Source organism: Callithrix jacchus, chromosome 13 (assembly GCF_049354715.1).
Source record: "Callithrix jacchus isolate 240 chromosome 13, calJac240_pri, whole genome shotgun sequence".
In the NCBI taxonomy this organism is placed as follows: Eukaryota; Metazoa; Chordata; class Mammalia; order Primates; family Cebidae; genus Callithrix; species Callithrix jacchus.
This window is the reverse complement of record NC_133514.1, coordinates 50,773,984-50,801,328: the sequence shown is the minus strand read 5'-3', so window position 1 is coordinate 50,801,328 and position 27,345 is coordinate 50,773,984. Positions and strand designations below refer to the sequence as shown.

Genomic DNA, 27,345 nt, shown 5'->3' with positions numbered 1-27,345 from the left:
AAAAACAAAAAAAAAACAAAAGGAAAAGGAAAAGGAAAAAAGTACAGAAAGAAATGGCTACTTCTTGGAAATAAAATAGAATCAAATTGGGGATTAACACTTAGACACTTGTATCATCTGAATTTTTTTTTTTTAAGAGACAGGGTCCATTGCGTGTTGCCCAGGCTGGAGTGCAGTAGGGCCATCACGGTGCAGTGGAGCCTCGACCTCCCAGGCTCAAGTAATCCTCCCATCCCAACTCGGCCTCCTGAGTAGCTGGGACTACAGGCATGTGCCACCACAACTGGCTAGTTTATTTTATTTTTTGTAGAGACAAGGTCTCACTGTTGCCCAGGCTGGTTTTGAATTCCTGGGCTCAAGTGATCCGCAAGCCTCCACCTTGCAAAGAGCTGGGATTACAGGTGTGAGCCATGGTACCCAGTCTATCATTTGACTTTTTATCAGCAAAGTATTATTTGTAATTAACAACAAACACATACTTTTCAAAAACCAAGCTACAAAGTAAACAGAAAGCAGGTGGAAGTTCTTTTGCCTTTGTTCCTTATTAGGTTACTAGTTACTTACTCCATAAAAGTATTACTTTATTCCTCTCACACACAGGATTGTTCACACAAATTTGTACAATACAAGCCTTATGTGATGGCACAGCTACATCTTTGTAGACATATCACTAATATTCCACTCTTCAGTTTGGAGTGGTTCCAATGAAGTGGGCATTTTGTACACAGAATGTTTGTAAAGTGGAAAGTTTTGTTAGAACCTTATGGCAGGAGGGCCGCTTAGTTATAATATTCTTTAAGAACCCTATTGGCATCCATTAAAGGACAAAACTTAAAAAAAAGAGCCTTAATGACTACATTCGCCTGCAGGAATTTAGCAAAAGAATACTGTATTACAGTCTAACTAGTGAGAAATGGAAAAGATTCTAAATACACAACAGGAAATAGTTACATAAATTACAGTGCATCTATATAATGGAATTAAATGGAGCCATTTAAGATCCTGTTTACAGAGTATTTAATACTGATGTAATTAAAGCATCTATTGAGAGCTTATCCCATGTCAGATGCGCCAGAGCTCCATACACATTACATCATTTGATCCTCATAATCCTGAGATTTGGGATTTTAAAAACTGATGCACAGAGATTTAAAATTACTGTTCACCTGACACTTTTTAAACACAAAATAAACTCAATGCAATGGTAACATTTACTTCTTGTTGAGGGTTTTATTCTATTTCTATACTGATCTGTATTTTACAATGAGCATATTCTTTATTATAAGAAACAACTGCTAAATTATATTTTAGGTTTATTTTTCCATGTCAAGGGAGATAAAACAAAATAGCTGCTTTGGTGGGATATACAGTTTGTTTTTTAAGGTATTAAGATATTTTTAAATTAAGATTTTTTAAAAAAAACTTGTAATTTGTGTGTGTGTGTGTGTGTGTGTACTTTTTACGACAGGTCTCAATCTGTCACCCAAGCTGGAGTGCAGTGGCATAATCATAGCTCACTGTGGCCTCAAACTCCTAGGCCCAAATGATCCTCCCACCTCAGCCTCCCAAAGTGCTGGGATTACAAGTGTGAGCCACTACATCTGGTCAATTTCATTTTTTTTTCCTTAACTTTTTAAACTATAGCTACTAGAACATTTTAAATTACACACGTGGTTTGCATCATATTCACATCCGATAGCATCGGTCTGCAGTCTAAGGTAGCATTTCTAGAAGATCCCAAAAACAGCGCAGTGGTACCTGTTCCAGAGGTCGTCATCTTCTCCACCCCATCCCCAGAAAGCATTAGGAAAGCCGTTGATCTTCCGAAACTGTTCCACTGTTAAGCCACTCACTCTGCCAAAGAACTCAGTATAAGGAAGCCTAGGAGGAGATGTGGGACATCAATCGTCTGTGTGTTACAGGGTAATTGTTTTCCCTAGAACGTTATTCATTTGAGGACTAAAAACAGTGCTCTCTGTGCTCCTGACCTGAACTATATGAACTTGCTTCCTCATGCTGACATGCATCAATCAAAGTAGCAAAATGAATTTTTGCTTACTGATTTGTTAATAGCTTGAGTGAGATAGTGTTCACACACCCATACACAATTCACCCATTTAGAGTATATCATTCAATGGTTTTAGTTTATTCACTGAACTGTGCAACCAGGACCACAATCTATTTTAACATGTTTCATCACTGCCCCCTGCAAAGCCTTGCACCCATTCGCAATCACTCCCTAATCCCCCTATGCTCTTTAGCCCCTTGTTACCATTTAGAGACTTTCTGTCTCTATAGATTTGCGTATTCTGGACATTTCAGGTAATTGGAATCATGTGATACATGACCTTTTGTGTCTAGCTTCTTAATGTTTTCCAAGTTCATCCATGTTTTGGCACATATCAGTACTTCATTCCTTTCTATTGCCAAATAGTGTTCCAATTATATGGATATACACACTTTGCTTATCCAACCATCAGTTAATGCACATCTAGGCTGTAGCTAATTAGATTCCCTTTTCTTCACATCGCTCATCATCCTTTCAGATTTAACCTCTTTAATTAAGAGGAAAAGATACTTACAGACATAAATATACTTATCCAATGTGGCTGAAAAATGCCTTGGCATCTGTCCACATCCATAATAGTTGCGATCACTTTCTGGTATGTGATCTACATCATGAAAAATTAAACAGTCCCAATCCAAGTCCTTCATGGCTTCTCAAAAGCCAACGTTGAAAAGCATGCCTCGATTAAAGGGCTGCGTACCAACCTAAAAGAAACAGAACTTTATTTTAAAAATAATCTTGAAGCAAAATCTTTACTGCCTCTGCTGTACCTAAAGAAGAGTTGATTAGAACCAACTGGAAAAGATCACTGGGCTAGTATAACCAGGTCCAGCATCACACATCAACCCACTCACAGTATGGCCCAGAGGTCACTGGACCTCTGGTGGTGCAGTAGCTCACACCTATAATCCCAGCATTTTGGGAGGCTGAGGCGGGTGAATCAGGAGTTTGAGACTAGTCTGGCTAACATGGTGAAACCCCATCTCTACTGAAAATACAAAAACATTAGCTGGGCGTGGTGGCAGATGCCCATAATCCCAGTTACTAGCGAGGCTGAGGCAGGAGAATTGCTTGAACCCAGGAGGCCAAGGCTGCAGTGAGCCAAGATCACACCACTGCACTCCAGCTGGGGCAACAGAAGGTTTAAAAAAAAAAAAAGAAAAGAAAAAAAGAAAAAGTCACTGGACCTCTGGGCCCCATTTTCCTTAAAAATATAAATGATAGCAAACCCAAGCTTTTCTCTCTCAAGGCTACTGAAGATAGAAATTCAATTTAGAAGAGTACCACACTCCACAAAGGTAAGAGAGAATATTCCCATTTCTACTTTTTACTGCTTGCCAATCATTCTCTTCAGCATAATCAACCAATCTGTAGCTGTTCATAAACCAAATCTACTACAAAGAGTGGTTTTTGGTTTTGTCTTGTTTTATTTTTAAAATCTAAGACAACAGTCACTGAGCATGCCAGGGACTCAAGCCTATAGAGACAAAGAATTCAGGCTCATGAAGAGACCAGTTCGAATCAGTTAACAGCCTAACTAGTGTAAATGCTACATTGACTCACGCTTGCCAGTATCAAAATACCCAACTTAGGACAGGCAGATAGACTGTTAACATTTCCCAGATGCCGGGCCTTGCTCAGCAGTGCTGCTCAGCCCTTTATCCGCATTCCCGTATAAGGCAAGCTCCAGGCTGACCACTTAAGACCAAAAGACTCAAAAGAATCAAAAGATTCAGGAAAATCTGTCAACCTTCGTTTATCTATGGATACAGCGCCACTAGTTCAAGGATCACATACTTCACAACGCCTACAGAAGCCACATCAGTAATGTGAGCATGTAAACGAGGCCACGCAGAGAAAACCACAGTAGGACAGTTGTGTTCCATCTAAAGCCAAATAAAAAATATGCAGGACCAGATAAAAAAAGATTTACAGACTGAATTTTCCACCTGCGTCTTGTTCAGTTTATGACCTCTATATCTGCTTCAGTACATATAGTTTTTTATTTTTATTTTTTTTTTCTTTTTGAGACGGAGTCTCACTCTGTTGCCAGGCTGGAGTGCAAAGGTGCAATCTCAGCTCACTGCAACCTCCACCTCCCAGGTTCAAGCGATTCTCTTGCCTCAGCCTCCTGAAAAGCTGGGAGTACAGGTGTGCACCACCACACCCAGCTAATCTTTGCATTTTTAGTAGAAACAGGGTTTTACTTTCTCAGCCAGGATGGTCTTGATCTCTTGACCTTGTCATTAGCCTGCTGTGGCCTCCTAAAGTGCTGGGATTATAGGCGCGAGCCACTGCAATCAGCCCACTACCAATATTTTTAAGATTAAAACAAAACCAAACCCTGAGAGGCTCAGAGAAGGCTGCAAATGTCCCTGGCCACTTGGTTAATTAACAGCAGACAGAGGACAAGCACTACAGTCTCTTGACTCCAAGGCCACATCCTCTGTGCTGGATCTTGCTGCAACTCTTCATCTTAAGGGGAACTTCCTGGGTGTGGGGCCTGCAGGCACCAGCAAAACCACCGTACAAGAGGCCTTTGTTCATGTGCAAACAAAATTCTCTCCTGGATTCAAGTGTGCCCAGTACTGGGCAATAAACATCTCAAACCAGGAGCACAGAATTGTTCTCTGCTCCCCTTCCCACCTCAGGCAACTTAATCTTAAGATTTCAGTTCTGTTGGCTCTTCACACCAACAGTGGATAACCTGCAGCATCCTAAACTGCTGTCTCGGAAGAGAAAGAAGAAAGGAAAAGAAAGGACCACTCACTTGTTCAACCACATAAAATGCAAACTGCAGGTGCTGGCGCTGAAGCATGGGAATCAGGTGTCTGATCAGGACTGGGAGGTGCCCGTGGTGGTTCCGAAAGGGGATGAGGATCGCCACCTGGAGTGCATCACAGCAAAAGCAGCGCAGTTAGGACTCAACTTTCATTCCTTACCAGGACCACCCTGCAGAACTGGTGACCAACCCACAGGAGTTCTTGGAGGCTGGCTATCCTGTCCTCAGCTTCCTCTAAACAAAGACCTATGTTGGCAAGTCAGCCCTTGGACCGAGATGAATGTTATTCTTATATATACCCTATCTTCTAGTACATAGTAGGCCTGCAATTCATTCTAGGCCATAACTCATAGGAAAAAACACATTCTACACTGTGACAAAAATACATCTATAAACTTACAATTAAAACAAGCTTCACAAAACAGTATTTTCCCTTACAACGTGCAATGTACAAATGCTGGTTAATAAATTGTTTTTATATCCCCACGGTGGGTTGGATACTGATCTGTTCCAGATAACGCCTTGATGACTGCTGCATCACCAGCACGTAACAAGGCTGGCACAGAATAAGCCTTTTAATAGGTATCTGTTGAAAGAATGGATTTAAGCTGGGGACACAGCTTCTACGGTCAGGGAGAAAAAAACGAAATCTCGGTGTCAAGCCAGATAACTTTGCTTTTTAATCCAGTAATCTTATAGTAACCAATGGGGAACAGGCACGAAGCACTGACTCTGTGCAGAAGACTTCTGCAAATGGGTGAGTAGAGACCACCAACACCCTCATCCCCTTGTTAATACTCCTGGCAGGAAGACCTAAGGGTCCTGCTTGGTCATCAGAGTAATGCAAATTTCTGTGTCTACAAAAGAGTCCTTGTGGGAACCCATTCCTGCAAAATGTTTCCACACAACGCAGAGACTTTGCATGAGGCGGTAGGATAAAAATGACAAAACGTCATGGTTAGCTAATTGCACGGTGATTCAGACCAAAGGCAAAACCCAGGTGGGCTTCTCAGCATTGTGGGTCTGACTTCACACCCTACCTTCCACCGAGGCATGCAATCAGAAGGCTTCCAGTGACCTCCGAGCTTGATGGTTGGGTCTTTGGAGAAGAGTTCATGCATGTAATCCATTCCAATTTCACTCATGTTTATGTCTATTGGGCCCTCTGAACAGAGAGAAAAAAAAGGGATTAAGAAGTCAGAAAATGATATGTTTTCCTCTGCCTGAGGTTTTAGTCTCTGGAGAAATGCAATGCTTTCTTAGCAGAATGTGTTTTTAGCAGGGATGGAAGTCTTTTCCTCTACTTTCCATCTCATTGCATTTTAGTTCCTCACTATTATCAGAGTAAAGAGGCAAATCAAGGAATTAAGGCTTTAGAGTTCTGCTTCTGTCAGGGGGCAAGAAGAAATGAAGACTTTTAGCTGAGCTTTTTTCTTTTTTCGACAAAGTCTAACTCTGTTGCCAGGCTAAAGTGCAGTGGTGCGACCTCAGCTCACTGCAACCTCCACCTCTGGGTGCAGTCAATTTTCCTGCCTTAGCCTCCTGAGTAGCTGGGATTACAGGCACGTGCTACCACACCCAATTAAGTTTTGTATTTTTAGTAGAGATGGGGTTTCACCTTGTTGGCCAGGCTGGTCTTGAACTCCTGATCTCAAGGGATCCACCCACCTTGGCCACCCAAAGTGCTGGGATTACAAGCATAAGCCACCTCGCCTGGCCTTTTTTTTTCTTCAGTTTGTTAGTATGTTTTAATAAAGAGATGGAATCTCATTATGTTGCCCGGGTTGGTCTCAAATGCCTGGGCTCCAGCAATTCTCCCAACTCGGCCTCCCAAACTCCTGGGATTACAGGCCTGAGCCCCTACACCTAGCTGCAGCTGAGCTTTTCTGAGAAGGAGAAATGCAGCTGAGCTCAGAGTCATGTCAGTTTGCTCCTGATACAAGTGCAAACACACTACCTCTCTCAATCCATTCACCAGTGGCTCAGGACCCTGACTGATTATGTCCTAACTCAGAATGCTGGTCATCTCTGACTTAAGTCAGGAAGTGGTACAGTAACAATCTATAAATGCTACTGAAACAATGAACTGTGATAACATTAATTTTAGATCTGTCAAAGCCTATTTCTGATACACAAATCTTAGCCTTCCCAAACTAAGCTTATATCTAGATGCAGACAAACAAACGTTTTAAAGGGAAAAACCTAGCCGGGCGCGGTAGCTCACGCCTGTAATCCCAGCACTTTGGGAGGCCGAGGCGGGTGGATCACGAGGTCAAGAGATCGAGACCATCCTGGTCAACATGGTGAAACCCCGTCTCTACTAAAAATAGAAAAATTAGCTGGGCATGGTGGCGCGTGCCTGTAATCCCAGTTACTGAGGAGGCTGAGGCGGGAGAATTGCCTGAACCCAAGAGGCGGAGGTTGCGGTGAGCCGAGATCACGCCATTGCACTCCAGCCTGGGTAACGAGAGCGAAACTCCGTCTCAAAACAAACAAGCAAACAAACAAACAAACAAGCAAACAAGAATAAATAAAGGGAAAAACCTATATATGTGTGGTGAGACATGCAAATTAAACAGTAAGGCTTCCAACACAACTTATATACTCATAATTAATTATTCATATGTGGATGAGAATATGTTCAAATACCACACATGACTATTTCTAATACTTTCCCTATTTTCACTATGTTTGAGCATGAAAGTCAACTTTGTAAATATAAGATTTTCCTTTTCTCGATCTCACTTCGTAAAAAAAGTTTTAAAAGCAGAAATGGGGAACTATCTAAGCAGCCTAAAAACAAGGAAAGGTAAGAGTTTGCTGTCCTTGTTTTAGCTTACGCAAGATTCAAAAACAGAACAAAAAAATCTAAGAATTTTTTAAACCAGCACTTTGTTAAGAAAATATCTTTCATTCAAGGCATGGCGGCTCATGCCTGTAGTCCCAGCTACTCAGAAGGCTGAGCTAGAGGACTGCTTGAGCCCTGAAGTTCGAGACCATCCTAGGCAACATAGTGAGACCCCATCTCTAAGATCAAGCACTATAGTTAGTAGAAGATTTATATTAAAAAGACAAAAGCTGATTGCCTATACAGTCATGTGCACTGACATTTTCACCAGTGATAGATGGCATATATGGCAGTCACATGAGATTACAATGGAGTTGAAAATTTCCTATTGCCAAGTGATGACATAGCTGCCATGATACTGTTGGGTTACTCAGGTGTTTCTGGTGATGCTAGTATAAACAAATCTACTGCACTGCCAATCATATAAAAATATAACACAAGGCAGGGAGCGGCGGCTCGCACCTATAATCCCAGCACTTTGGGAAGCTGAGGCAGGAGAATCACCTCAGGCCAGGAGTTCGAGACCAGCCTGGCCAACATAATGCAACCCCAACTCTACTAAAAATATAAAAATTAGCTAGACATTGTGGGGGGTGCCTGTAATCCCAGCTACTCAGGAGGCTGAAGCAGGAGAATCACTTGAACCCAAGAGGTGGACCTTGCAGTGAGCTGACACCACATCACTGAACCCCAGCCTGGGCAACAAGAGCAAAATTCTGTGTCCCCCCAAAAAAAGGTATGCATATACAATTATTAGAGCACATCATACTCGATAATGATAAACTATGTTCCTGGTTTATGTATTTATTATTTTATATTTTTAAATTGTTATTTTACCCTTTGAGACAGGGTCATGCTCTGTTGCCCAGGCTGGAGTGTAGTGTCACAATCATGGCACACTGCAGCCTGTTGTCTAGGCCTAGGTGGAAGGATTGTTTGAGGCCAGGAGTTCAAGACCAGCCTGGGCAACACAGTCTCTTAAAAAATAATAGTAATTGGCTGGGCGCAGTGGTTCACGCCTGTAATTCCAGCACTTGGGAGGCCAAGGCGGATAGATCATGAGGTCAGGAGATCAAGACCACCCTGGTCAACAAGGTGAAACCCCGTCTCTACTAAAAATACAAAAAAATTAGCTGGGCATAGTAGTGCACGCCTGTAGTCCCAGCTACTCGGGAGGCTGAGGCAGGAGAATTGCTTGAACCCAGAAGGCGGAGGTTGCGGTGAGCCGAGATCGTGCCATTGCACTCCAGTCTGGGTAACAACAGCGAAACTCCGTCTCAAAAAAAAAAATAATAATAATAACAATCATAATTTAAAAATTAGCCAGGCATGTCAACACGCACTTGTAGTCCTAGCTACTCAAGAGGCTGAGGCGGGAGGATTACTTGAGCCCAGCAGTTCGAGGCTGCAGTTTTTTAAAAGTTTTTATAAACTTCTTAAAAGTTAACAAGTTTATAAAGGTGTAACAGTAAGGTTAATCTAGCATTAAAGAAAGAAAACTATTTTCTGAATCTATTTAGTGCAGCCTAAGTGTTCAAGTCTACAGGAGTGCACAGTCATATCCCAGGCCTTCGCATTCACATTCCCTTCGCATCCACTCACGCACTGACTCACCAAAGCAACTTCCATTCCTGCAAGCTCCATTCATGGTATGTGCCCTACACAGCTGCACCATTTTTTATCTTTTATACCTTATTGTTTACTGTACCTTTTCTATGTTTAGATATACAAATACCTACCATTGAGCTACAATTGCTGTAGCTCATGCTACACAAATCTGTAGCCTAGAGCAACAGGCCACACCATACAGCCTAGGAGTGAAGTAGGCTACACCATCTAGATTTGTGGAAGTATACTCCAGGAGGTTCCCACAACAATAAAATCGCCTAATGATACACTTCTCAGAAAGTCCCCTGATTGTGAAGCTATGAATGACTGTATTAATACTTTCTCTAGGAAGTTCAAACAGAACCCAAGTTACAAAGGACAAGCAAGTGCAAAAGAAAGAGTGAAAAGGTGGAAAATGGTAACCAAGAACACAGGCAACCTCGCAGCAGGCTTTGAGGAGCCAGGAGCACAAACACCTCGCACAGACTCTGTTTCCAATGGCAGGGAGCTATTTATATTCTCTATATAGGTAGACAGAGAGATCAAGAGTGCATTCCCCTTTATCCATTATAAAAGCAGAGGAAGATGGGCCGGAGCTGTACTCACTCATGGAAGGGAGCCTTTCAGGGCAGGTATGGTTTGCAAAGTAGGTGAAGTCTTTAGGAAGAAATGTAGTTTGAAGGAAGGTTTCACTGTGGTTTAAGTCAAGAGGATAATCTAGGGAGGTAAAGGAAAAAAGGCAACTCAAACTGGTATGTGTAATCAAGCACGCAATTATTAGATGCCTACCAAACGAGTCTTTTTCTTAGCTATCATCTTGGTGGAAAGAGACAGCACTCTGGACTATCGCTTTGATGCAGCTGAAAATGTGAACTCATCAATAAAAAATGTTAACCAAATGACGTATTTTAACCTGTGCTCCTATTCCTGTTGAATTTACAGGTTTACATGCACCCAGTTTACAGTCAACTGTAATTAAACGTCATTTTAAAAATAGCAATCTCCCTCCTCTCAGTTCTTATTTTCTTTTTTTAACGACGGGGTTTCACCATGTTGGACAGGCTGGTTTCGAACTCCTGACCTCAAGTGATCCACCTGCCTTGGCCTCCCAAAGTGCTGGAATTACAGGCGTGATCCACCACGCCCAGCCTCATTTCTTATTTTCTAAAGGAACCATTTGCCCTTCTTTTGGCCAAGAATTTTAGCATTTATATCAGTATTCACCTCTGTCAGCCTGTATGGCTGGTCGTGATGCTTCTGTTTTCAGTCTTATCTACTGGCCTCCCACTATGGGAGGTGAAGACGTTATTTCCTTCCTCCTGCCACCGCTGCCACACGACCCCTTTCCAGTCCCCAGTCTCCCAACAGTCACATATCATAGCTGTGGTTAGGACAATCTTCAGTCTTCGTATTATGATGCTGCTGTAAGTACTAGTCATAGCTGAGAAATGTGGAAAGTTATGCATCCTGTTTCTGTTTGCTCAGTTTTATATGCAATGATTCTAATTCAACACCACACCTTTCACCAAGACATTTCCTCCTTATATACACGTTAGGTATTCTCTACACTTCATCCACCCAGAGGAAGTGTGGCAGCTTCTGGCTTTCTTCCGTGCCAAATGTGCAGAAGCCAACTCCCTTGCACCCTGCCACCAGGGCCCTGGGGACTGCCATCACCTATCCAAGACAGTCCTAAATCTCATTTTCCCTAAGTTCCACTTTCCCTTCTTCTTGCTTGGGTAGCACATCCTCCAAGTAGCATCTTAAAAAGGGATGGCAGTTTGGGCAGCGGGAGGAGTGGCAGCGGCCAGGTAGCCCAGCTTTGCAAAGGCTTTCGGCCCACAGGCACCTAGCACGCGCCTCCCCGCCACCAGGATGCCCAAAAGGAAGGTCAGCTCCGCTGAAGGGGCCGCCAAGGAGAGCCCAAGAGGAGATCCGCGCAGTTGTCAGCGAAACCTCCCGCAAAAGTGGAAGCGAAGCCGAAAAAGGCAGCAGCAAAGGATAAATCTTCAGACAAAAAAGTGCAAACTAAAGGGAAAGTGGGAGCAAAGGGAAAACAGGCTTAAGTGGCTAACCAAGAAACTAAAGAAGATTCACCTGCAGAAAAATGGAGAGAACTGAGTCCAGCCCCTGATGAAGCAGGAGAGAAAGAAGCCAAGTCTGATTAATGCCATATACCATGTCTCTCAGTGGTCCCTGTCTCCCTTCTTGTACAATCCAGAGGAATTTTTATCAACTATTTTGTAAATCCAAGTTTTTTAGTAGCTCTAAAAGTAGTTTTAAGAAGGAGGGAATTCCACCTCATCCCATTTTTTAAGTGTAAATGCTTTTTTTTAAGAGGTGAAATCAGTTGCTGGCTGTTTATTTTTTGGTACAACCAGAAAACAGTGTGGAATATTGAATTATGGAAGACTTTGTCTCGGGTGTTAGCTTAACATTCCATAGATGGGGGCTTAGTTTTTATATCCTATAATACAAAGCATATTAAATGGCAATATGGAGTCAGTCCTGCATTTAATGTCTTGAACATTTTAAATTACTTCCATTCCCATATTGTTTTTTAGTAGAATTGTTTCCTAAAGAAAACCACTCTGATCCTGGCTCTCCCTGTCAGAACTGTGTGCACTCTGTAATATCTTTGGTGTGGTAGTCCTGTTTTCCTAATAACTTTGCTACTGTGCTGTGAAAGATTAAACATTTGAATAAGTAGTGTACACGCTATTCAGCTGTGAACTGCTGGGATGTATGTTACAGCTTATCAACATGTGAAGACACAGGTACTCGATAGCCTCTTAAAAAAAAATCTGCTTCCAAATTTTAAGCTGGAAAGTCACTGGAATAACTTTAGAAAAAAATTACAATGCATGGCTTTTTAGATTTTTGTTATACATGTTAAGAATTGTGTACAGGCCGGGCGCGGTGGCTCAAGCCTGTAATCCCAGCACTTTGGGAGGCTGAGGCGGGTGGATCACAAGGTCAAGAGATTGAGACCATCCTGGTCAACATGGTGAAACCCCGTCTCTACTAAAAATATAAAAAAAATAGCTGGGCATGGTGGCGCGTGCCTGTAATCCCAGCTGCTAAGGAGGCTGAGGCAGGAGAATTGCCTGAACCCAGGAGGCGGAGGTTGCAGTGAGCCGAGATCGCGCCATTGCACTCCAGCCTGGGTAACAAGAGTGAAACCCCATCTCGAAAAAGAAGACATGACTAATGGGTGGTGGGAGCTTTTACTGGGCCTACGGTAAAGAGACTTCAGGCTCCCTGTTATACATCATTATTATTTATATACCTTACTGAAGTCCTGAGACCAGTACCTATGCTCTGTTCATCCTAAACCCACAACAGCTACATAGTTCTGTCCACAGCCAAATAACCAACTCCCTTGTGGTAAAAGGAAGGTGGTATCCCTCTCGATATTAAAGCCATACCTGCCAATATTTTTATAAAATATTTGCATGATTTTATTTCAAATGTTAAGAGGTCTGCTCAGTTTAGTCCTGTTTGTGTCCTGACATTCTCTCTCCAATGTATGTACGTAATTGTGTTGTAGAAAAAAAATGCAAAATGACTTTTAGAACTTATAGATCTCTGTGCTGCAAATGACAAATATAGTTAAAATGCAATGTAAAAGGAGAAGAAAAACATAGCTTCAAAAACTGAAGAGCATCTGAAAATGTTCCTTTCCCTTTGGGCTATTCTCATATTTCTTCTACTCTCAAATTTCATGTGATTTTTGCTTTTCTCAATGGCAGTCTGCACTTACCTTTAATCTTCTGCGGTTCATTCTAACATACCAATCGGTGAGAATAGGTACAAACTTGACAAGGCGAGGCACCGCAGTGTAAAGCCTCTGAGCTAAAAATAAGACAAGTCAATCAGGCAGCAAGTGAGTACCAGGCACCTGGGCGGGGAGAGGGCTGGATGTAACAAAGAACGGGTCCGCTTCTTCTATCCAGGGCCTCCACTTACTAAGAACCAAAATGAAGCAATCATGTAATGACCATTTGTTGAGGATGTGCTACCTGGCAGTCAAGGTATTTCGAGATGTATACAAAAAAACCATCCTATGAACCACATGAGAATTCCCACTGGTCAGTGAAAAGAGCCCAAAACTCCAATACATGTGGATCAAAGTCCAAGGCTGCCCACTACATGACTGTAGGAAATACCATTTACAGGGAGTTGTACAATTTGACAGCATAAACAATGCCTGGGGCCAGGCACAGTGGCTCAAGCCTGTAATCCCAGCACTTTGGGAGGCCGAGGCGGGTGGATCACGAGGTCAAGAAATCGAGACCATCCCGGTCAACATGTTGAAACCCCGTCTCTACTAAAAATACAAAAATTAGCTGAGCATGGTGGCGCGTGCCTGTAATCCTAGCTGCTCAGGAGTTTGAAGCAGGAGAATTGCCTGATGTCTCACCTGGACCTATGGTTGTAACTATCTGAAACCCTGAGGAACTCAACATAATGTAGTCTTGAATCTCTATAAAATTACCCAACAAACTTACTGTTATTTAATAGAGATAGAAATAAAGCCATTATGTCCATTTCATTATTGCTCTTCTAACTCTTCTGGAAAAGATGGGGACTATTCAGTAACACACCTAAAAATAAGTTATATATGTCATAACAACAAGTATTATTTATTGAGTACCTATTATCTGCCAGCTACTTTATGTAAATCATCTCTACTTAAGCCTTACAAACAGTACTGGGCATTTTGCAGACAGACACTGAAGGTCAAGATAGAATGAATGAGTAGCATCTGTTGGCATAATGGGGTGATTACAATCAACAATAATTTCTTGTACATGTAAAAACAACTAAAAGGGTATACTTGGGATGTTTAAAGGTACAATAAATGCTTAAGATGAGGGACACCACATTTACCCTGATGTGATTATTATACATCGTATGCCTGTCTAAAAATATCTCATATACCTTATAAATACATATATCTATGTACCCATAAAAATTAAAAAAAATAAGAAACAAAGAAAAAAAAGAAACTGATGGTCAGACTTTAGGCAACTCTCTAGATTGGGAACAAGTGGTACAGCTGGGCTCTGAACCCACAGCTATCGAACACCAAAGCTCTTCTGTGGAGGTTTGAGCTTACCAAGAAACCCCCTAAAGACAGAATTGCTCAGGCCTTTTTTTTCCCTTAAAGATGGAGTTTCAATCTTGTCACCCAGGCAGTGGTGCAATCTCGAGTCAATGCAGAATCCGCCTCCCAGGTTCAAGCGATTCTCCTGCCTCAGCCTCCTGAATAGCTGGGACTACACATGCCCGCCTACATGGCAAGCTAACTTTTTCTTTAATATAGTTTTAATAGAGACGGGATTTCACCAATGTTCGCCAGGCTACTCTGGAACTCCTAACCTCAGGTGATCTGCCTCGGCCTCCCAAAATGCTGGGGATTACGGGTGTGAGCCACCAAGCCAGGTCAGAAATCCCCAGGGCCTTGAAACAAAGAGATCCCAACAATTAACAAGCCTTAACAAAACTACATCTGAGAGGTGACAGGAAGTAATTATTTAATTTTCTGTATCTCTCAATATTTCCACTATGTTTATAGACAGATACACACCAAAAGGGCAGTTACAAAGAGAGTAGTTCTGGGAGGACAGACCAAGAGAGACTCACCTGCCATTTCAGTCTCAAAGAAGCCAATGAGAGACTGCATGAAGGACAGAGTCCACTGGTCTGTAACGTTGGGGCTTTTTCTAACCGTGTCCTCATTGTAGAGACATTCTATTTCTTCTTCCTAGGAATGAACATTCAGTTAAACACTTGCACATTGGGGTAAGGGAAATAAACTTTTTAAATCACTTAAACAAAACCAAAAACAAAAATCCCAAAGCCCGCTGGCAATGTGAATTTCTGATTTTCAGTGGTATTTTCAAGATAAGCACCAACGTAGGACATTAAGTCCTCAATTATGTTTTTGAGTGAACCTAAGAGAGTTTAGGAAAACATTACTTCTCTGCGCCAAACAGTAATTAAGAATTGAGAGATATTCTAAACCCTTGTCAGAAAGTGCAGGGTTTAGTTACTTTAAACCTCAGGAAGGAAGGACAGTCAAACTGTCTAGGACTCAATGACTGTCCGCAAACTGAAAATGAGTACTGAGAAGTAGCTGCCATGCTAAAGCTGTTCGTGTTACCCAGAATGTTCTAACCCACCCTTTGCAAAATCCTCCTTGATCTTAAGTCCCTGCTCCATACACAGAACTCACGTCCTGCTGTGTTTCTCTGGCAGCACCACAACCAGGCTCTAGCACAGATCTATTCGCTCCAGCAGAGATATATCTGACATGGCTCTGGAGGTACAAAATTAAAATAAATGATGAAAGAGAATTCGAATACCAACAAGACAGTGAACCTAGAAAGGAAGTAAGGCAGAGGCAATCCGCATCTAGCCTGGGGAGGACTTGGACAGCCCGACAACACCCAACAGAGGTCCTCTTCCCCAAACAGACCTCTAGGTTTAAAAGTGCCTTTATTATCAAGAAAACTATTTGGGGAGTTGAAGATCAACAAGCATACCAACGTAACACCCAAATTATAACAGAGATGTGTTGTTAAAAACCTAACTATAAATCAAATCTAAGAATTCGGACTAATAGTATACAAGACGCTTACATGAAAAACAATAAATACACACAAGGCAAAGCACTGGTTTGTACCTGAGCGCATCGGCACCATACTTCTGGATAATGGAAACTGGATCTGAATTATTCTTTTTCCATTTGCTCATTTTTTGGCCATCGCTTGTAAAACAAAAGGGAGATGCCAATTAAGTCAATATCACAGATGATCTTGATAGAAGGATACAAAGCATTTGCAAAAAGGAATACAAAAGAGGAAATGGGAAGGAGTAACTTAGAAGTTAGTGTTAATAGGCCAGTCACAGTGCCTCATGCCTATAATCCCAGCACTTTGGGAGGCCGAGGCAGGCAGATCACCTGAGGTCAGGAGTTCGAGACCAGCCTGGCCAACATAGTGAAACCCTGTGTTTTACTAAAAACACAAAATTTAGCTGCGTGTGGTGGTACACACCTGTAATCCCCACTACTGGGGACGTTGTTCTGGTAAGTTTACCATGATTTTGCTTCAATTGCTCTCCATCGATCTTCTCAGCTAAGATCGAGGTGAGCTGCACGGTGGAAGAGGGCTGCATGGAAGAAGTCAGCTCTGTCTCAGAGGATAAAAGGCCTGGGAACACCTAGACAGGCAGGCACTGCATGGAGGTCACTCCCCTCCCAGCAGCCATGGTGGAGGCATTTCATAGAAATGCTCAAGGACCATTCACATTTAGAATTGAGATCAAACCAAGAACTCATGAGGGATATTGGACAGGAGTTAGAAAGTGAGTTTCTCACACAACTGGAGCAAGGAGGGGAGAACCCTGGGCTTGAGACTTACAATCCACCATCTTCCCTGCAGTGTGGCCCCGGTTATGTTGTCTTGCAACTCTGCCTGCATGTCCAATTGTGTTAGGAAGGGGCAAAGGCTTCCTAAGTGCCAACAGGAAGTGTTTCGGGAAATGATCAGTGTGTACCTGTCTATCTGAAAGCATCTTCCCTTCCTGAAGCCCCTCCCATCAGTGCAAAATTACTGCAGCCCAGCAGGGAGTGATGTGTGTGTGTGTGTGTGTGTGTGTGTGTGTGTGTGTGTGTCTCCCCGGAGATTTTGTTGCTGTGCTCCGAGTACTCACTCCGCATCTCCTCTGACCAGTTTCCTAACACTCCTCCTGCTCACAGCACAGAATGTCAGTGCTCTTTCCTGCCATTTGGATGCTGATAAACGGTCAGTGACTCAGTCTGAAAACGAGAACGAAGCAAATTTTTTTTTAAGGACAGGCTACAAAAATTCCCGTGCTGAGAACCACATGCGATGACACTGAATTCCAAACAGCAAGCATGTATGCTGAAGATTGAGGCCAGCAGTGAGCTGACAGAGGCCAGCCAGGATTCTGAGATGCGCCAGGGTGCATGGGGATGGGACATTGATGGAGAGCATCCTGGCTTGTCTCAGAATGGACATAGGTAGTAGATTCCTAACTCCTGGAGAAACCAGAGCTCTAGGAATTGTAGGCCGCTTTGTTAGGAAAGAAAAAGACGACGGGTGTTCTGTCCTCCTGTCCCTTACATCTGGGCCTACTGCTACTGAACCTGGAAGCTGAGAAGGGTATACTGGCGACTCCAGACCTCTCGGCGTCAAATCAGACTATTTCTTTTTTTGCAACGGTTGTGTTTAGTGGTGAAGCCAAGATTCACACTTCAGTCTCCTTACTGCAAGTTCTCACTCTCACAGAAAAACTTAACGATAATGACTTAATATGTTACACTTTCTTGGAAAGAGTTACCATATAAAGTTCAAGATCCCAGTGAGTGGTGAATAATACAGATAAAAGAGAAACAGATTTTTTGTAAAGTATACCCTAAACATCGTGTGAATGACAATTACAACAAAAACTGACCTACTGTTTATCTTGAAGTCAAATTCCACTTGGCATTCCCTATTCATACTTGCTATATATCCGGCCGCTCTTCTTCCATGCATTTTTAATTTTAAAAAACGGTACAACATCTCAATCTAGCAATTTACCCACATAAATAAAAACAGGAACCACATTACTACTGAGACAAACACAGTCACTGCAAATATCAGAATACTGGAACATATTAATATATTAACTTTCGGCCGGACGCGGTGGCTCACGCCTGTAATCCCAGCACTTTGTGAGGCCAAGGCCAGTGGATCACAAGGTCAAGAGATCGAGACCATCCTAGTCAACAAGGTGAAACCCCATCTCTACTACTAAAAATACAAAAATTAGCTGGGCCTGGTGGTGCGCGCCTGTAGTCCCAGCTACTCGGGGGGCTGAGGTAGGAGAATTGCTTGAACCCAGGAGGCTGAGGTTGCGGTGAGCTGAGATCGTGCCATTGCACTTCAGGCTAGGTAACAACACCGAAACTCTGTCTCAAAAAACAATATATATAGATATATATATATAAATTTTCACCCCAAAAAACCTGAAAGCATTTGCAGACAGCAAAAATAACTTCATTATCCTGTTGTTTGTATAATATATATCTGGAAAGATGAAAAAGAATCAGAACACTCATTTGTTAAAGGAAAGAAAATGTTGTGGACAGGAAAAAGTGGGAGGAAGACTGGTCACTGCCATTTCACTGTGCACAATCTGAATTTGGAACCATGCAAAAGTATTGTTTGGTTAAATTAAAATCATTAAAAAGATAAAAAATAAACATTGAATACCAGCACAATATGGGGAGAAACAAAATGAAAGGCTTTCTGGCCCCACAGCCACTCTTTCCCAGACTCAGGCTTTCTAGTAACGGGTTTCTGCATGAACCAGGCAGAGGATCCAGACACGGATCGTCTGACAAACACAAGGGTTCTTAGGAAGTGTTCTAAATTGTGTTTAGGATGTGTAACCCCTGTTGAGATTCATCGAGAGTGGGAAAGAGCCCAAGTGGGAAGGAGCATGGGTTGAGGGACACAAAAGTAGGTCTGTTGACAAAGAACGGAAGTAAAGGGGACATCAGGTTGAAGCTTTGTGCCATGAGCCAGAGGGAAAACTTAAAAGTTGCCTAAAGAGGTGCACACAGTCTGCGTTGCTGCCTCCAGCTGGAAGGGAACCTCAGTTCCTGCCTATTGGCTGGAGCCCTTCACAGAATGTCCCCCACCCCTAACAGTACCTGCTGCACTGCCCCTCCCCCTCTGTAGAATGTCTGGGGTCCTGTGTTCTAAACCTACTTTCAAACTTTCACTGATCCACCTTAACTCAGGAGAATCTGTTGAGGCAGGTCACTCTCTGGGTCCTGCCCTTGACTTTTCTCATTGTGAAAACTGTCAGACAGCCTGAGGGCATGGCTTCAAATGGAGGTGAGTCTGTAGGGACAGGGGCATCATCCAAGTCTCTGCCATGTTTCAAATCCTTGGGAATTCAAATTTCACACAGCCCCAGGCGTCAGTTGATAGGGCTAGTGTTGAAGAGGGAGGGAGATCTGGATGTCTCCAAAGACACCACACCTGGGGAGGGCCATGGCACCCTGAGCCTGTGGTTAGGGAGGACGGCTCCTTGGAGGTGGACCAAGATGCCTGGGGGAATACACCACATAGAGGAAAGGATGGAACGGATGTATTGATTCTTTCTAGAGGGGGACAGGTCACATCACCATGTGTTTGTAGGGAGTGATGGGATCGTGTTGTGCTGGTGGCCCAGGGAGGATGACAAGCAAGCCTGTGAGCCGTGTTGTGTCTTCAGGCACCTGGAAGGTGCCCTTCCATAGTGTTCACAGGGATTTGGACGAGAGGTTTCTGGATCTCAGGGAGGAGTGGGGAGAAGTGGTCTCAGACAGAAAGCTGTTGGGTGTGTTGGCTGTGACAGCGCATGCAGTGGCAACCTCTGCGTCGGCGAGGCTGGGGCTACTGTAACTGCCGCAGCCTCTCAGCTCCCTCCCCAGAGGTGGCTTCTCTGTCAGTTCAGGTAGCTGTTGGCTTTAACAGGGGTGGCGGCAGTTGGGGAAGTTCAGGCAACACGGCCTGGGCTTCCCAGATTGTTCTGAATTGTTCATCCTTTTGTGGAAACTCAGATCTTCAGACCCACTTCCTCTTGTCTGCTAGCTCATGGCCTGTCCTCTGCACTTTGTGTTACTGTGGAGAGGAAGAATTTGCTTCTATTCCACGTCCAGTACCTCATAAACAGGGACAGGTGTGGACTCTTGCTGGTTCTCAGTGGAAGGGTCTGGAAAGACTGGTTTCCTTTTCAGTAGAAGGAGAGCACCGCACAAATAGGAAGAGGGTCCTCTTGTTATTATTATTATTCAATTAGGATGTGTGTCCTGACTGATGAGGTGCATGTGCTGTATCCCTATCCCCCTAGACTGGAGACTGCATGAGGTCCTAGTGAACAGGGATGAGCTCCAGATAACTTTGCCACACCTGGCCTGTGGCCCAAGAACCTCTGGTTCTTGGTTGCTCTATTCAGTTACTGGGAGCTCAAAGGAAAAGGACCAGAGATGGGCTCGTTGTCCCATGACCTACTGTAACATGACCAGCAGTTGTGAAAATCCCCGGACACCTCCCCGACAGCCCCACTGCTCACCGCTTGCTGGCTGTACTGCCGCTGCTGGCTACGCAATGACGGTATCTCAGGGAACTCCACCACTGCTTCTCAGACCTGCTCCCTGGGAACAGAGCTTCCCGAGTGCCAGCCAGGACCACCGAGCACTGAGGAAAGTGTAGTCTGACTCTGACCCATGTTTAGCACTTGCTGGGCATGGTGCCAGAACAATCACTTGCACACTGGGTGTGATACGTATGGGTTATCTTCAGGGTTCACAGGGTGCTGGCTTGGGAGAGATTTCCATCCAGTGGTCTTCTTTCACCGTTTCTTTTTCAAGATGGAGTCTTCCTCTGTCACCGCGGCTAGAATGCAGCCATGCGATCCTGGCTAACTGCCAGGCGCTCTAGTGAAGCGACCCTCCTGTGGAGGAGGAACAGAGCATGCGACGCACACTCAGGGACACCTGCAAGCTGCAGAGTTTCCCTGTCACACGCCCTCAGCTGTAGGACACCCCTCTGATTCCCCAGTGACTAGGGTGGACCTGGAGACCCCAGCTCATTCACCTCTTTCCTTTGTCTCCACAGCATGCCCAGTGCTGGAACCGGGTGTGACTGAGAACCCCGGGGCCATGCCAGTATCCACGGCTCTGTTCACCACACCTCCTCCTGGCCCAGCACACGGGCCACCCCTCGTGACTGCAGTGGTTCCTCCAGGCGGCCCTCCACTGCTGTCTGCCTTCCCCGGGACCCCCCTGGTGGCAGGACAGGATGGCCGCGCCCCAAACTGGACTGGGGCTTCTGACATCTTTGGCCAGATGATGACAGAAATGGGGTCTGTGAAGGTCCCTCAGGCACAGACCTCGGTCCTAACTCAGGCCCCCCTTGTCTGGCAGGCTCCAGGTGCCGTCTGTGAGGGCGTCGCATGTCCACCTCCACGACCCCTGGCAGCTGCCCCTGTGGTGCCCGCTATGGCTGCTCACATCCTTGGGGGCACCCAGGCCTGCGAGGGAGGCTGGTCCCAGGGCCTTCCTCCTCCAGCACCACCACCGGCTCCTCAGCTGGCCCCCATCATGGACCCAGGGAATGCTTGTCCATGGCCACAAGGGGCTCATGGAGAGGGAGGCCAGGCTTCCACCCAGGCCAAGGCCCAACCTGACGATTCCTGCAACCCCAAGAGCGTGTATGAGAACTTCCGACTCTGGCAGCACTACAAGCCCCTGGCCCAGAGGCACCTTCCCCAGAGTCCGGACATGGAAGCGCTTTCCTGTTTCTTCATGTGAGTGTCCTCGGGGCACCGGAGCTCATCCTGCAGCTCACCAATAAAGAGGCCACTGGATGGACGGGAGGTCACGCTGTTCAGGGGATCTTGCAGGGCGGTCTGGTTGAGCTACAGAAGGGCACATTTTCAGCAACATTAATCTGGCTGCCACTTAGGACAGACTCTCAGGGGCCTCTCACCTGCCCCTCACTGCCCCTCACCTCACCTGCCCCTCACTGTCCCATGAGTCCAGCCAATCCTTTCCTACTGGGCAGGTATTTGCAGCTTTACCCTTGATCCCTTCTAGAAAAAAAGACGATGATGCTTCATTCAGAGGATGGTGAAGAGGTGACTTGAGTCACATATGACCCATGTAGAACAGTGCCCGGCACATGCTGCGACACATTACATGACAGCTGTTATGATTACCGCCCCTATTGCTATCATTATCAGGGCTAGGCCATCTAGGACAGCGCTCTCCAAAGCCACCGGCTCCAGTGATAGCTCTGAGTGCACCACGAGCCCAGCAGCCCAGGGCGGTGGACTGTGGTGACTGAGGCAGCAATGCCAGCATGTGAGAGTTTGTTGATTCAGTCCCAGTCCTGCCTCTTTCCATCCTGCAGTGCCTCTGTGACCCTGTGTCCCCCGCGATGAGCAAACGCGTGCTCCACGGGAGTTTGAGCACATCCACCAGGCAACACACTGGCCGCTCCCCTAGGCCAATCTCCTGCCCAGGGTGTAGGTGTAAGGAGGCCCCATCCTTGTCTCAAAAAATCTTGCCACCCTGCATCCTGGAACTGGTTGCATTCTCCCTTGGAGCTGAGTCCCGGTGCACTGGAGACCCTGATTCGTGGAGTGGAGTCGCCCCAGGCTCCCAGACTTGGCATGGAGGGGGCTTCGATGACACTCTGCTTTACTTCTGGTTTCTGCTCCTCTCCAGGACCCTGAGGCTGCATCCCCAGGGGCTGCCTTGCTCCAGAGTCCCCAGGAAGCTGCTTAAATGCTCAGTCTTGGGGCCCTGGAACCTATACGTTAAACCTCACTCCCCGGTCATTCTGTGTGCGCACTGTCTCAGCCAGTTCGGGCTCTGCCATAACAAATCCTATAGACAGGGTGCTTTATCAGGACACATTCACGTCTCCAAGTTCCAGAGGCCGGAAGTCCCAGATCAAGGAGACAGCAGATTGGTGTCCTGGCTGGAGAGGGCTGCCTCTGGCTATGTCCTCTTGTGGCTAAGAGGGAGAGCCCTGGTGTCTCCTCCTGCCCTTATTGGGGCTCGGATGCCATGATGGGAACCCAGCCTCATGACCTGCTCTAACCCTGATTAACTCCAAGAACTGAAACACGGGGGCTTAGGGCTTCAGCACGGGAATGCTGGGACACTCACGATCCACCCATAGTACTGAGATCACTTGTCAACAATGTAACACTGAGGACTCGTGGGGCAGTTGGAGAAGCCAGCCGGTGGCTTGTGTTGACGATTGATCATGGGGGCATATCCCGCCCATGTGGGGGAGAACAGGACAGGGACCGGGTGTTGGGACCAGGTGGGCTTCAGATGGAGGGTGGGCTTACAGACTGGGACTGACTGCATCGCCTTACAGCCCAGTTCTCAGAGACCTGGCCCGGCAGAAGCCCAGCATGACCCTGGAGGAGGGACTGTGGCGGGCCACGCAGGAATGGCAGCACACGAGCAACTTTGACCGGATGATCTACTATGAGATGGCAGCAAAGTGAGTCTGGGATGCAAGGGCAGAGCCCACATGGCACGGTGAGAGAGGGTGACAGAGGCCCGGTGGCCATGGTGACTTCTCAGCGTGGAACATGAGAAAGGTGTGGACAAACACAGGCCCTCCTGGGCCGCTAGCTCCCTCAGGAAGCTGCTCCTCTCTCCTAGAGTGCTCTGGGGTCTCTATCCTGCCCTGGTGGGAAGCCATGCCCTGCCTGGCCTGGGGCCAACCCCTGCCTGACACTAAGGGTCAGGGAGGGAGCAGCCAGCATCACAGCCCAAAGGAGATCACACCGCCAGCTGTGAGGATGGGGAGAAGGGGCGCTGGCAACTATAGACAGAGCGGGGTGCACTCTCCTGACAGCAGTGGCCAGAGTCGGCTTTCACCCAACCCCACCTGGCCGGGAGTGGAGAAACCTGCGCTGGGTCAGGGAAGACCTGCGTCCAGGACACCATGAGACCCATCTCTGGCCTGCCTGCTTTTGCTCCTCCTAGTTCCCTCCTTTAAGACAGAAAGACAGCAGCCTCAGGGGAAAGGGGCCCTGTCTTTTTGGCCCACCTTTTGCTTCCTCCCGACCAGGGGTCTCCCAGGCCTCATCTTCCTGGGTTAGCCTTCAGGGACCCACAGTTCCAACCTCAGGACTCCTGCATCTGGGCAACTTCATGGACGCCTTGTGCCAGAAACCCCACTCCTGGCCAGCTGAAGGCTGGAGGAGTGGAAGCCATGGTGCCCTCCTGGGCCTTGTAGCCCTCACTTAAGTCAGAAAGCCCTGTTGATGCCATGGGCTCTGTAGGGGCCTGGTGAGGGAGGGAGAGCCCAGAACTCTGGGAGCAGTTCCCTCTGGGACTGGGGGATGGGCCCCAGAGAGGGCCTGGACAGCATACCAGAGGCACGCCTTCCCATCCCTGCCATCGGGTGCTGCCTGGTCCTGGGGTAAGGGGGCTTGGACCCTCTCAGCACAGCCTGCACCTTCTTCACCCCAGGTTCCTGGAGTTTGAGGCTGAGGAGGAGATGCAGATTCAGAACTCGAAGTGGATGAAGGGGCCCCAGTGCCTGCCTCCTCCAGCCCTACGGAGGCTTGAACCTCGGGGACTGTCAGCCCTTGACGTGGTCAAGGAGCCAGGTACGGCTTCCCATATTCCCACAGGAGCCACGGGAAAGGCCAGAGGGGCCAAGGGAGGCCACTGTCCCCACACCTCACGCCTCCCTTCAAGAGATTTGTTCCTTCCAACAAGACAGCTCAGGGGAGCCAGGGTGGCTGGGCTGCCCATGGTCATGAAGTGGGTATTCACCTGGTCACTTTTCCTAGCTACTCTCTCCCCTCGCCATTCCAAAACTTAACAATCTGCCCAGGAAGCAGGGGTGAGCGGGTAGAGTACTCAGCATATCAATGACCCCAAGCTTCCTCCAAAATGATGTGCTGTCTCACAAGTGCCCCTCCTATGGCGTCTCTTCCAGGGGCGCTGTGGTTCAGGTGGTCCTGACCCAGCTGGGACCCACTTCAGGTCCCTGAGCCCTGCCCTACCCTGTGTGATGCAGGCAGGAGGAGCAGACCTCACCATGCCCATCCTCCTCCCTCCCTGCCTCAGTGTACCTTCCCAGCAAGGCCGGTCCCAAGGCCCCGCCTGCCTGCCTGCCACCACCCAGGCCCCAGCAGCCAGCGGAGACCAAGGCCCACCTGCCACCACCCAGGCCCCAGCCGCCAGTGGAGACCGAGGCCCCCGAGGAGATACCCCCTGAAGTGGTGCAGGAGTATGTGGACATCATGGAGGAGCTGCTGGGGCCTCCCATTGGGGCCACGGGGGAGCTCAAGGGACAACAGGAAGAGGGCGAAGTGGAGAAGGAAGAGGACGGGATGCTTCTAGACCCAGGCATCCTGAGCTACGTCGACAATCTGTGTTCCCAGAAAGACTTCGTCACCAAGGTGGGCTGGCCTGAAGTGCTGGGGTCTGCAGGATTCCAGGGGGTGGCACTCGCAGGTCCTTGGAATTAAGCTCTGTTCCTTAGCTACTCCACAGTAGATGGATATGTGTTGCCGTCGATTTGAGGGTCTGTGTATATGATAGTGTCTGTCTTTGTATCTGTGACTGGTTACTCTGTGTCAGGGTGGCTGTGAGTGTAGAGTGTGTATGTTACTTGTGTCTATTTTCCTGTCATATGTGGGTCTGTTTGTGTGTCTGTGTGTGGTTTGTGTGTCTCTGTCTGCATGTGTGTATGCTACCAGGTCTGTGGTCTGTGTGTGGAGCTGGTGGTCGCCATGATATGACACAGCTCCAGAGGGTGGGGACAGGGCGCTCACTGCTTTCTGCATCTCCTCCAGGTGTCCTTGGCTCCACCTTACTCTCTGCCCGGGAACCTCACGCCGCGTTCCTTCTATTTCCAGGTGGAGGCCGTCATTCATCCCCGATTCCTGGAAGAATTGCTTTCCCCAGATCCACAGATGGATTTCTTGGCCCTAAGCCAGGAGCTGGAGCAGGAGGAAGGACTCACCCTTGCCCAGGTAGAGCAGGGAGGGAGGGGAACCCCGGTAACCTGGGAGCAGGAGGGACCCAGGCACACAAGCCCCACCCGATTGCCTACCCCACCCTGCGGGGGATGCTCGGCTTCTTGGGGGGCCACTCCGAGGTGGGGAGGTGCAGGTTCAGATGGAGCAGGATGGAGAGGAGCCAGAGAGGGGAGTCAGGATGCAAACTGCAGTGAGGCCCAGTGGGATGCCCGGCAGAGCCACACCCTCTGTCTTTGACAGGAAGCACAACTGCCTCAGGCTTTCCTGCCTGCCGCCCAAGTACCTTGGTCTCCACCACCCTGGGCTGTTCACATTTGGGGAAGAGCCAGAAAATGCCCCGTTACCTCCCGCAGGTAGCAGAGAAGCGCCTCCAATCCTTGGAGGAGGAATGGCTTGAGAGGGCAGCTCCTAGTCACAGTGCCACCCAGCTGGACTCAATCTCTTCTAAGCCTGCAGCGGGCCAAGGAGCAGAGAGAGATGTCCCTGGCCCCCAACAAGGGGTCAGCATGGAAACCTGCGCACCCCAGACAGCTGCCCGGGACCCTCAGGGGCAAGGCACAGTGTGCACTCAGATGGCCAGGTCCAAAAACCCTGTTGTGCTTCTGGAGAGGCTGGATTCTCGCACGCTGAGGGCTGCCCGGCCAAACTCTCCTCCCCAGGATCACAGACCCACCCCCAAGACGGCTTCCCTGGACCCTCAGGGACGAGGCAGGGTGCACACGGGGATGGCCAGGTCCATAAACCCTGTTGTGCTCCTGGAGAGGCTGGATTCCCGCTGGCTGAGGGCTGCCCGGCCAGACTCTCCTCCCCAGGACCAGAGACCCACCTGCCCAGGTGTGGGGACCCATAACACCTGGGGTCTCCCTGGAGCCTCTCCCGTCAAGGAGTCATGCAGGCTGTCTAAGGGGTCAGGTGAGGAGGAGAGGGAAATCCCTGGTATGGTTTCTGTCGTGGGTACAAACTACAGGCTGCGGCCCTGGAAGCTGTCCCAGAGCCCTGTCCCACCCCAAGCACCCGCTCCCACCACCAAGTCCAAGAAGCGAGCTCTCTCCAGAGGCCCATCCCCTGCTGTTCAGACGCCCCACCTAAGGCCTGGGCTCAGAGTCTCTGGGGCACAGTCCCTGGCTTGGGGGCTGGGTAACCCCTCACAGTCTCGAAAGAGAAAGGGTGACCTCCTGCTCTCTAACAGGAAGAAAAAGCAGCATCGTAGCCAGTACAGAGACAGGGCAGGCTCGCTGGTGCCAATCCCCAATGGTGGGGCTCTCAACTCTCGGACCCTCAGGGCATCAGGTGCCTCAAAGCAGACTTCTCCCCCAGTGCTGACCTTACTGGGCCTTAGCTTGATGGGGGAGGGTGGGAAAGGGAAGGGTGGCAGGGAGTGGGGAGCAATACCTTGGGGGTCTCGTGTGTAAATCTGAATAAACATAGTTGTGTTGGAATCGC

At 47.3% G+C, this 27,345-nt stretch overlaps 1 protein-coding gene and 2 pseudogenes across 2 annotated transcripts in view; 2 read left to right on the top strand and 1 right to left on the bottom strand.

The window, feature by feature from the left end:
• LOC144578990 (beta-1,4-galactosyltransferase 5-like) overlaps window positions 1-20,548 on the bottom strand; it is a 23,632-nt pseudogene extending 3,084 nt beyond the window's left edge. Inside the window, exons 1-10 of the transcript XR_013525704.1 lie at window positions 17,794-20,548; window positions 17,029-17,134; window positions 15,998-16,081; window positions 15,548-15,631; window positions 14,956-15,076; window positions 9,913-10,023; window positions 5,891-6,015; window positions 4,839-4,955; window positions 2,583-2,772; window positions 1,759-1,881 (exon numbers count right to left, since the gene is read on the bottom strand). The product of XR_013525704.1 is annotated as a beta-1,4-galactosyltransferase 5-like (transcript). The remainder of the gene's footprint in view (window positions 1-1,758; window positions 1,882-2,582; window positions 2,773-4,838; window positions 4,956-5,890; window positions 6,016-9,912; window positions 10,024-14,955; window positions 15,077-15,547; window positions 15,632-15,997; window positions 16,082-17,028; window positions 17,135-17,793) is intronic.
• Window positions 11,056-11,474, top strand: LOC118146831 (non-histone chromosomal protein HMG-14 pseudogene; annotated as a pseudogene).
• Window positions 19,118-27,345, top strand: LOC118142826 (NUT family member 2G). Its single transcript, XM_035270534.2, has 7 exons — window positions 19,118-19,226; window positions 20,994-21,684; window positions 23,271-23,399; window positions 24,380-24,519; window positions 24,986-25,320; window positions 25,780-25,896; window positions 26,256-27,345. Exons 1-7 carry the CDS (start codon window positions 19,211-19,213, stop codon window positions 27,312-27,314), a joined length of 2,487 nt encoding a protein of 828 aa, XP_035126425.1. The 5' UTR covers window positions 19,118-19,210; the 3' UTR covers window positions 27,315-27,345.

What these genes read in the sequence shown, in the direction of transcription:
- LOC118142826 (XM_035270534.2), top strand. An exon ending in GCGCTTTCCTGTTTCTTCAT is followed by an intron (nt 21,685 to 23,270) that starts GTGAGTGTCCTC and finishes ATCGCCTTACAG; the next exon opens with CCCAGTTCTCAGAGACCTGG. An exon ending in TACTATGAGATGGCAGCAAA is followed by an intron (nt 23,400 to 24,379) that starts GTGAGTCTGGGA and finishes TCTTCACCCCAG; the next exon opens with GTTCCTGGAGTTTGAGGCTG.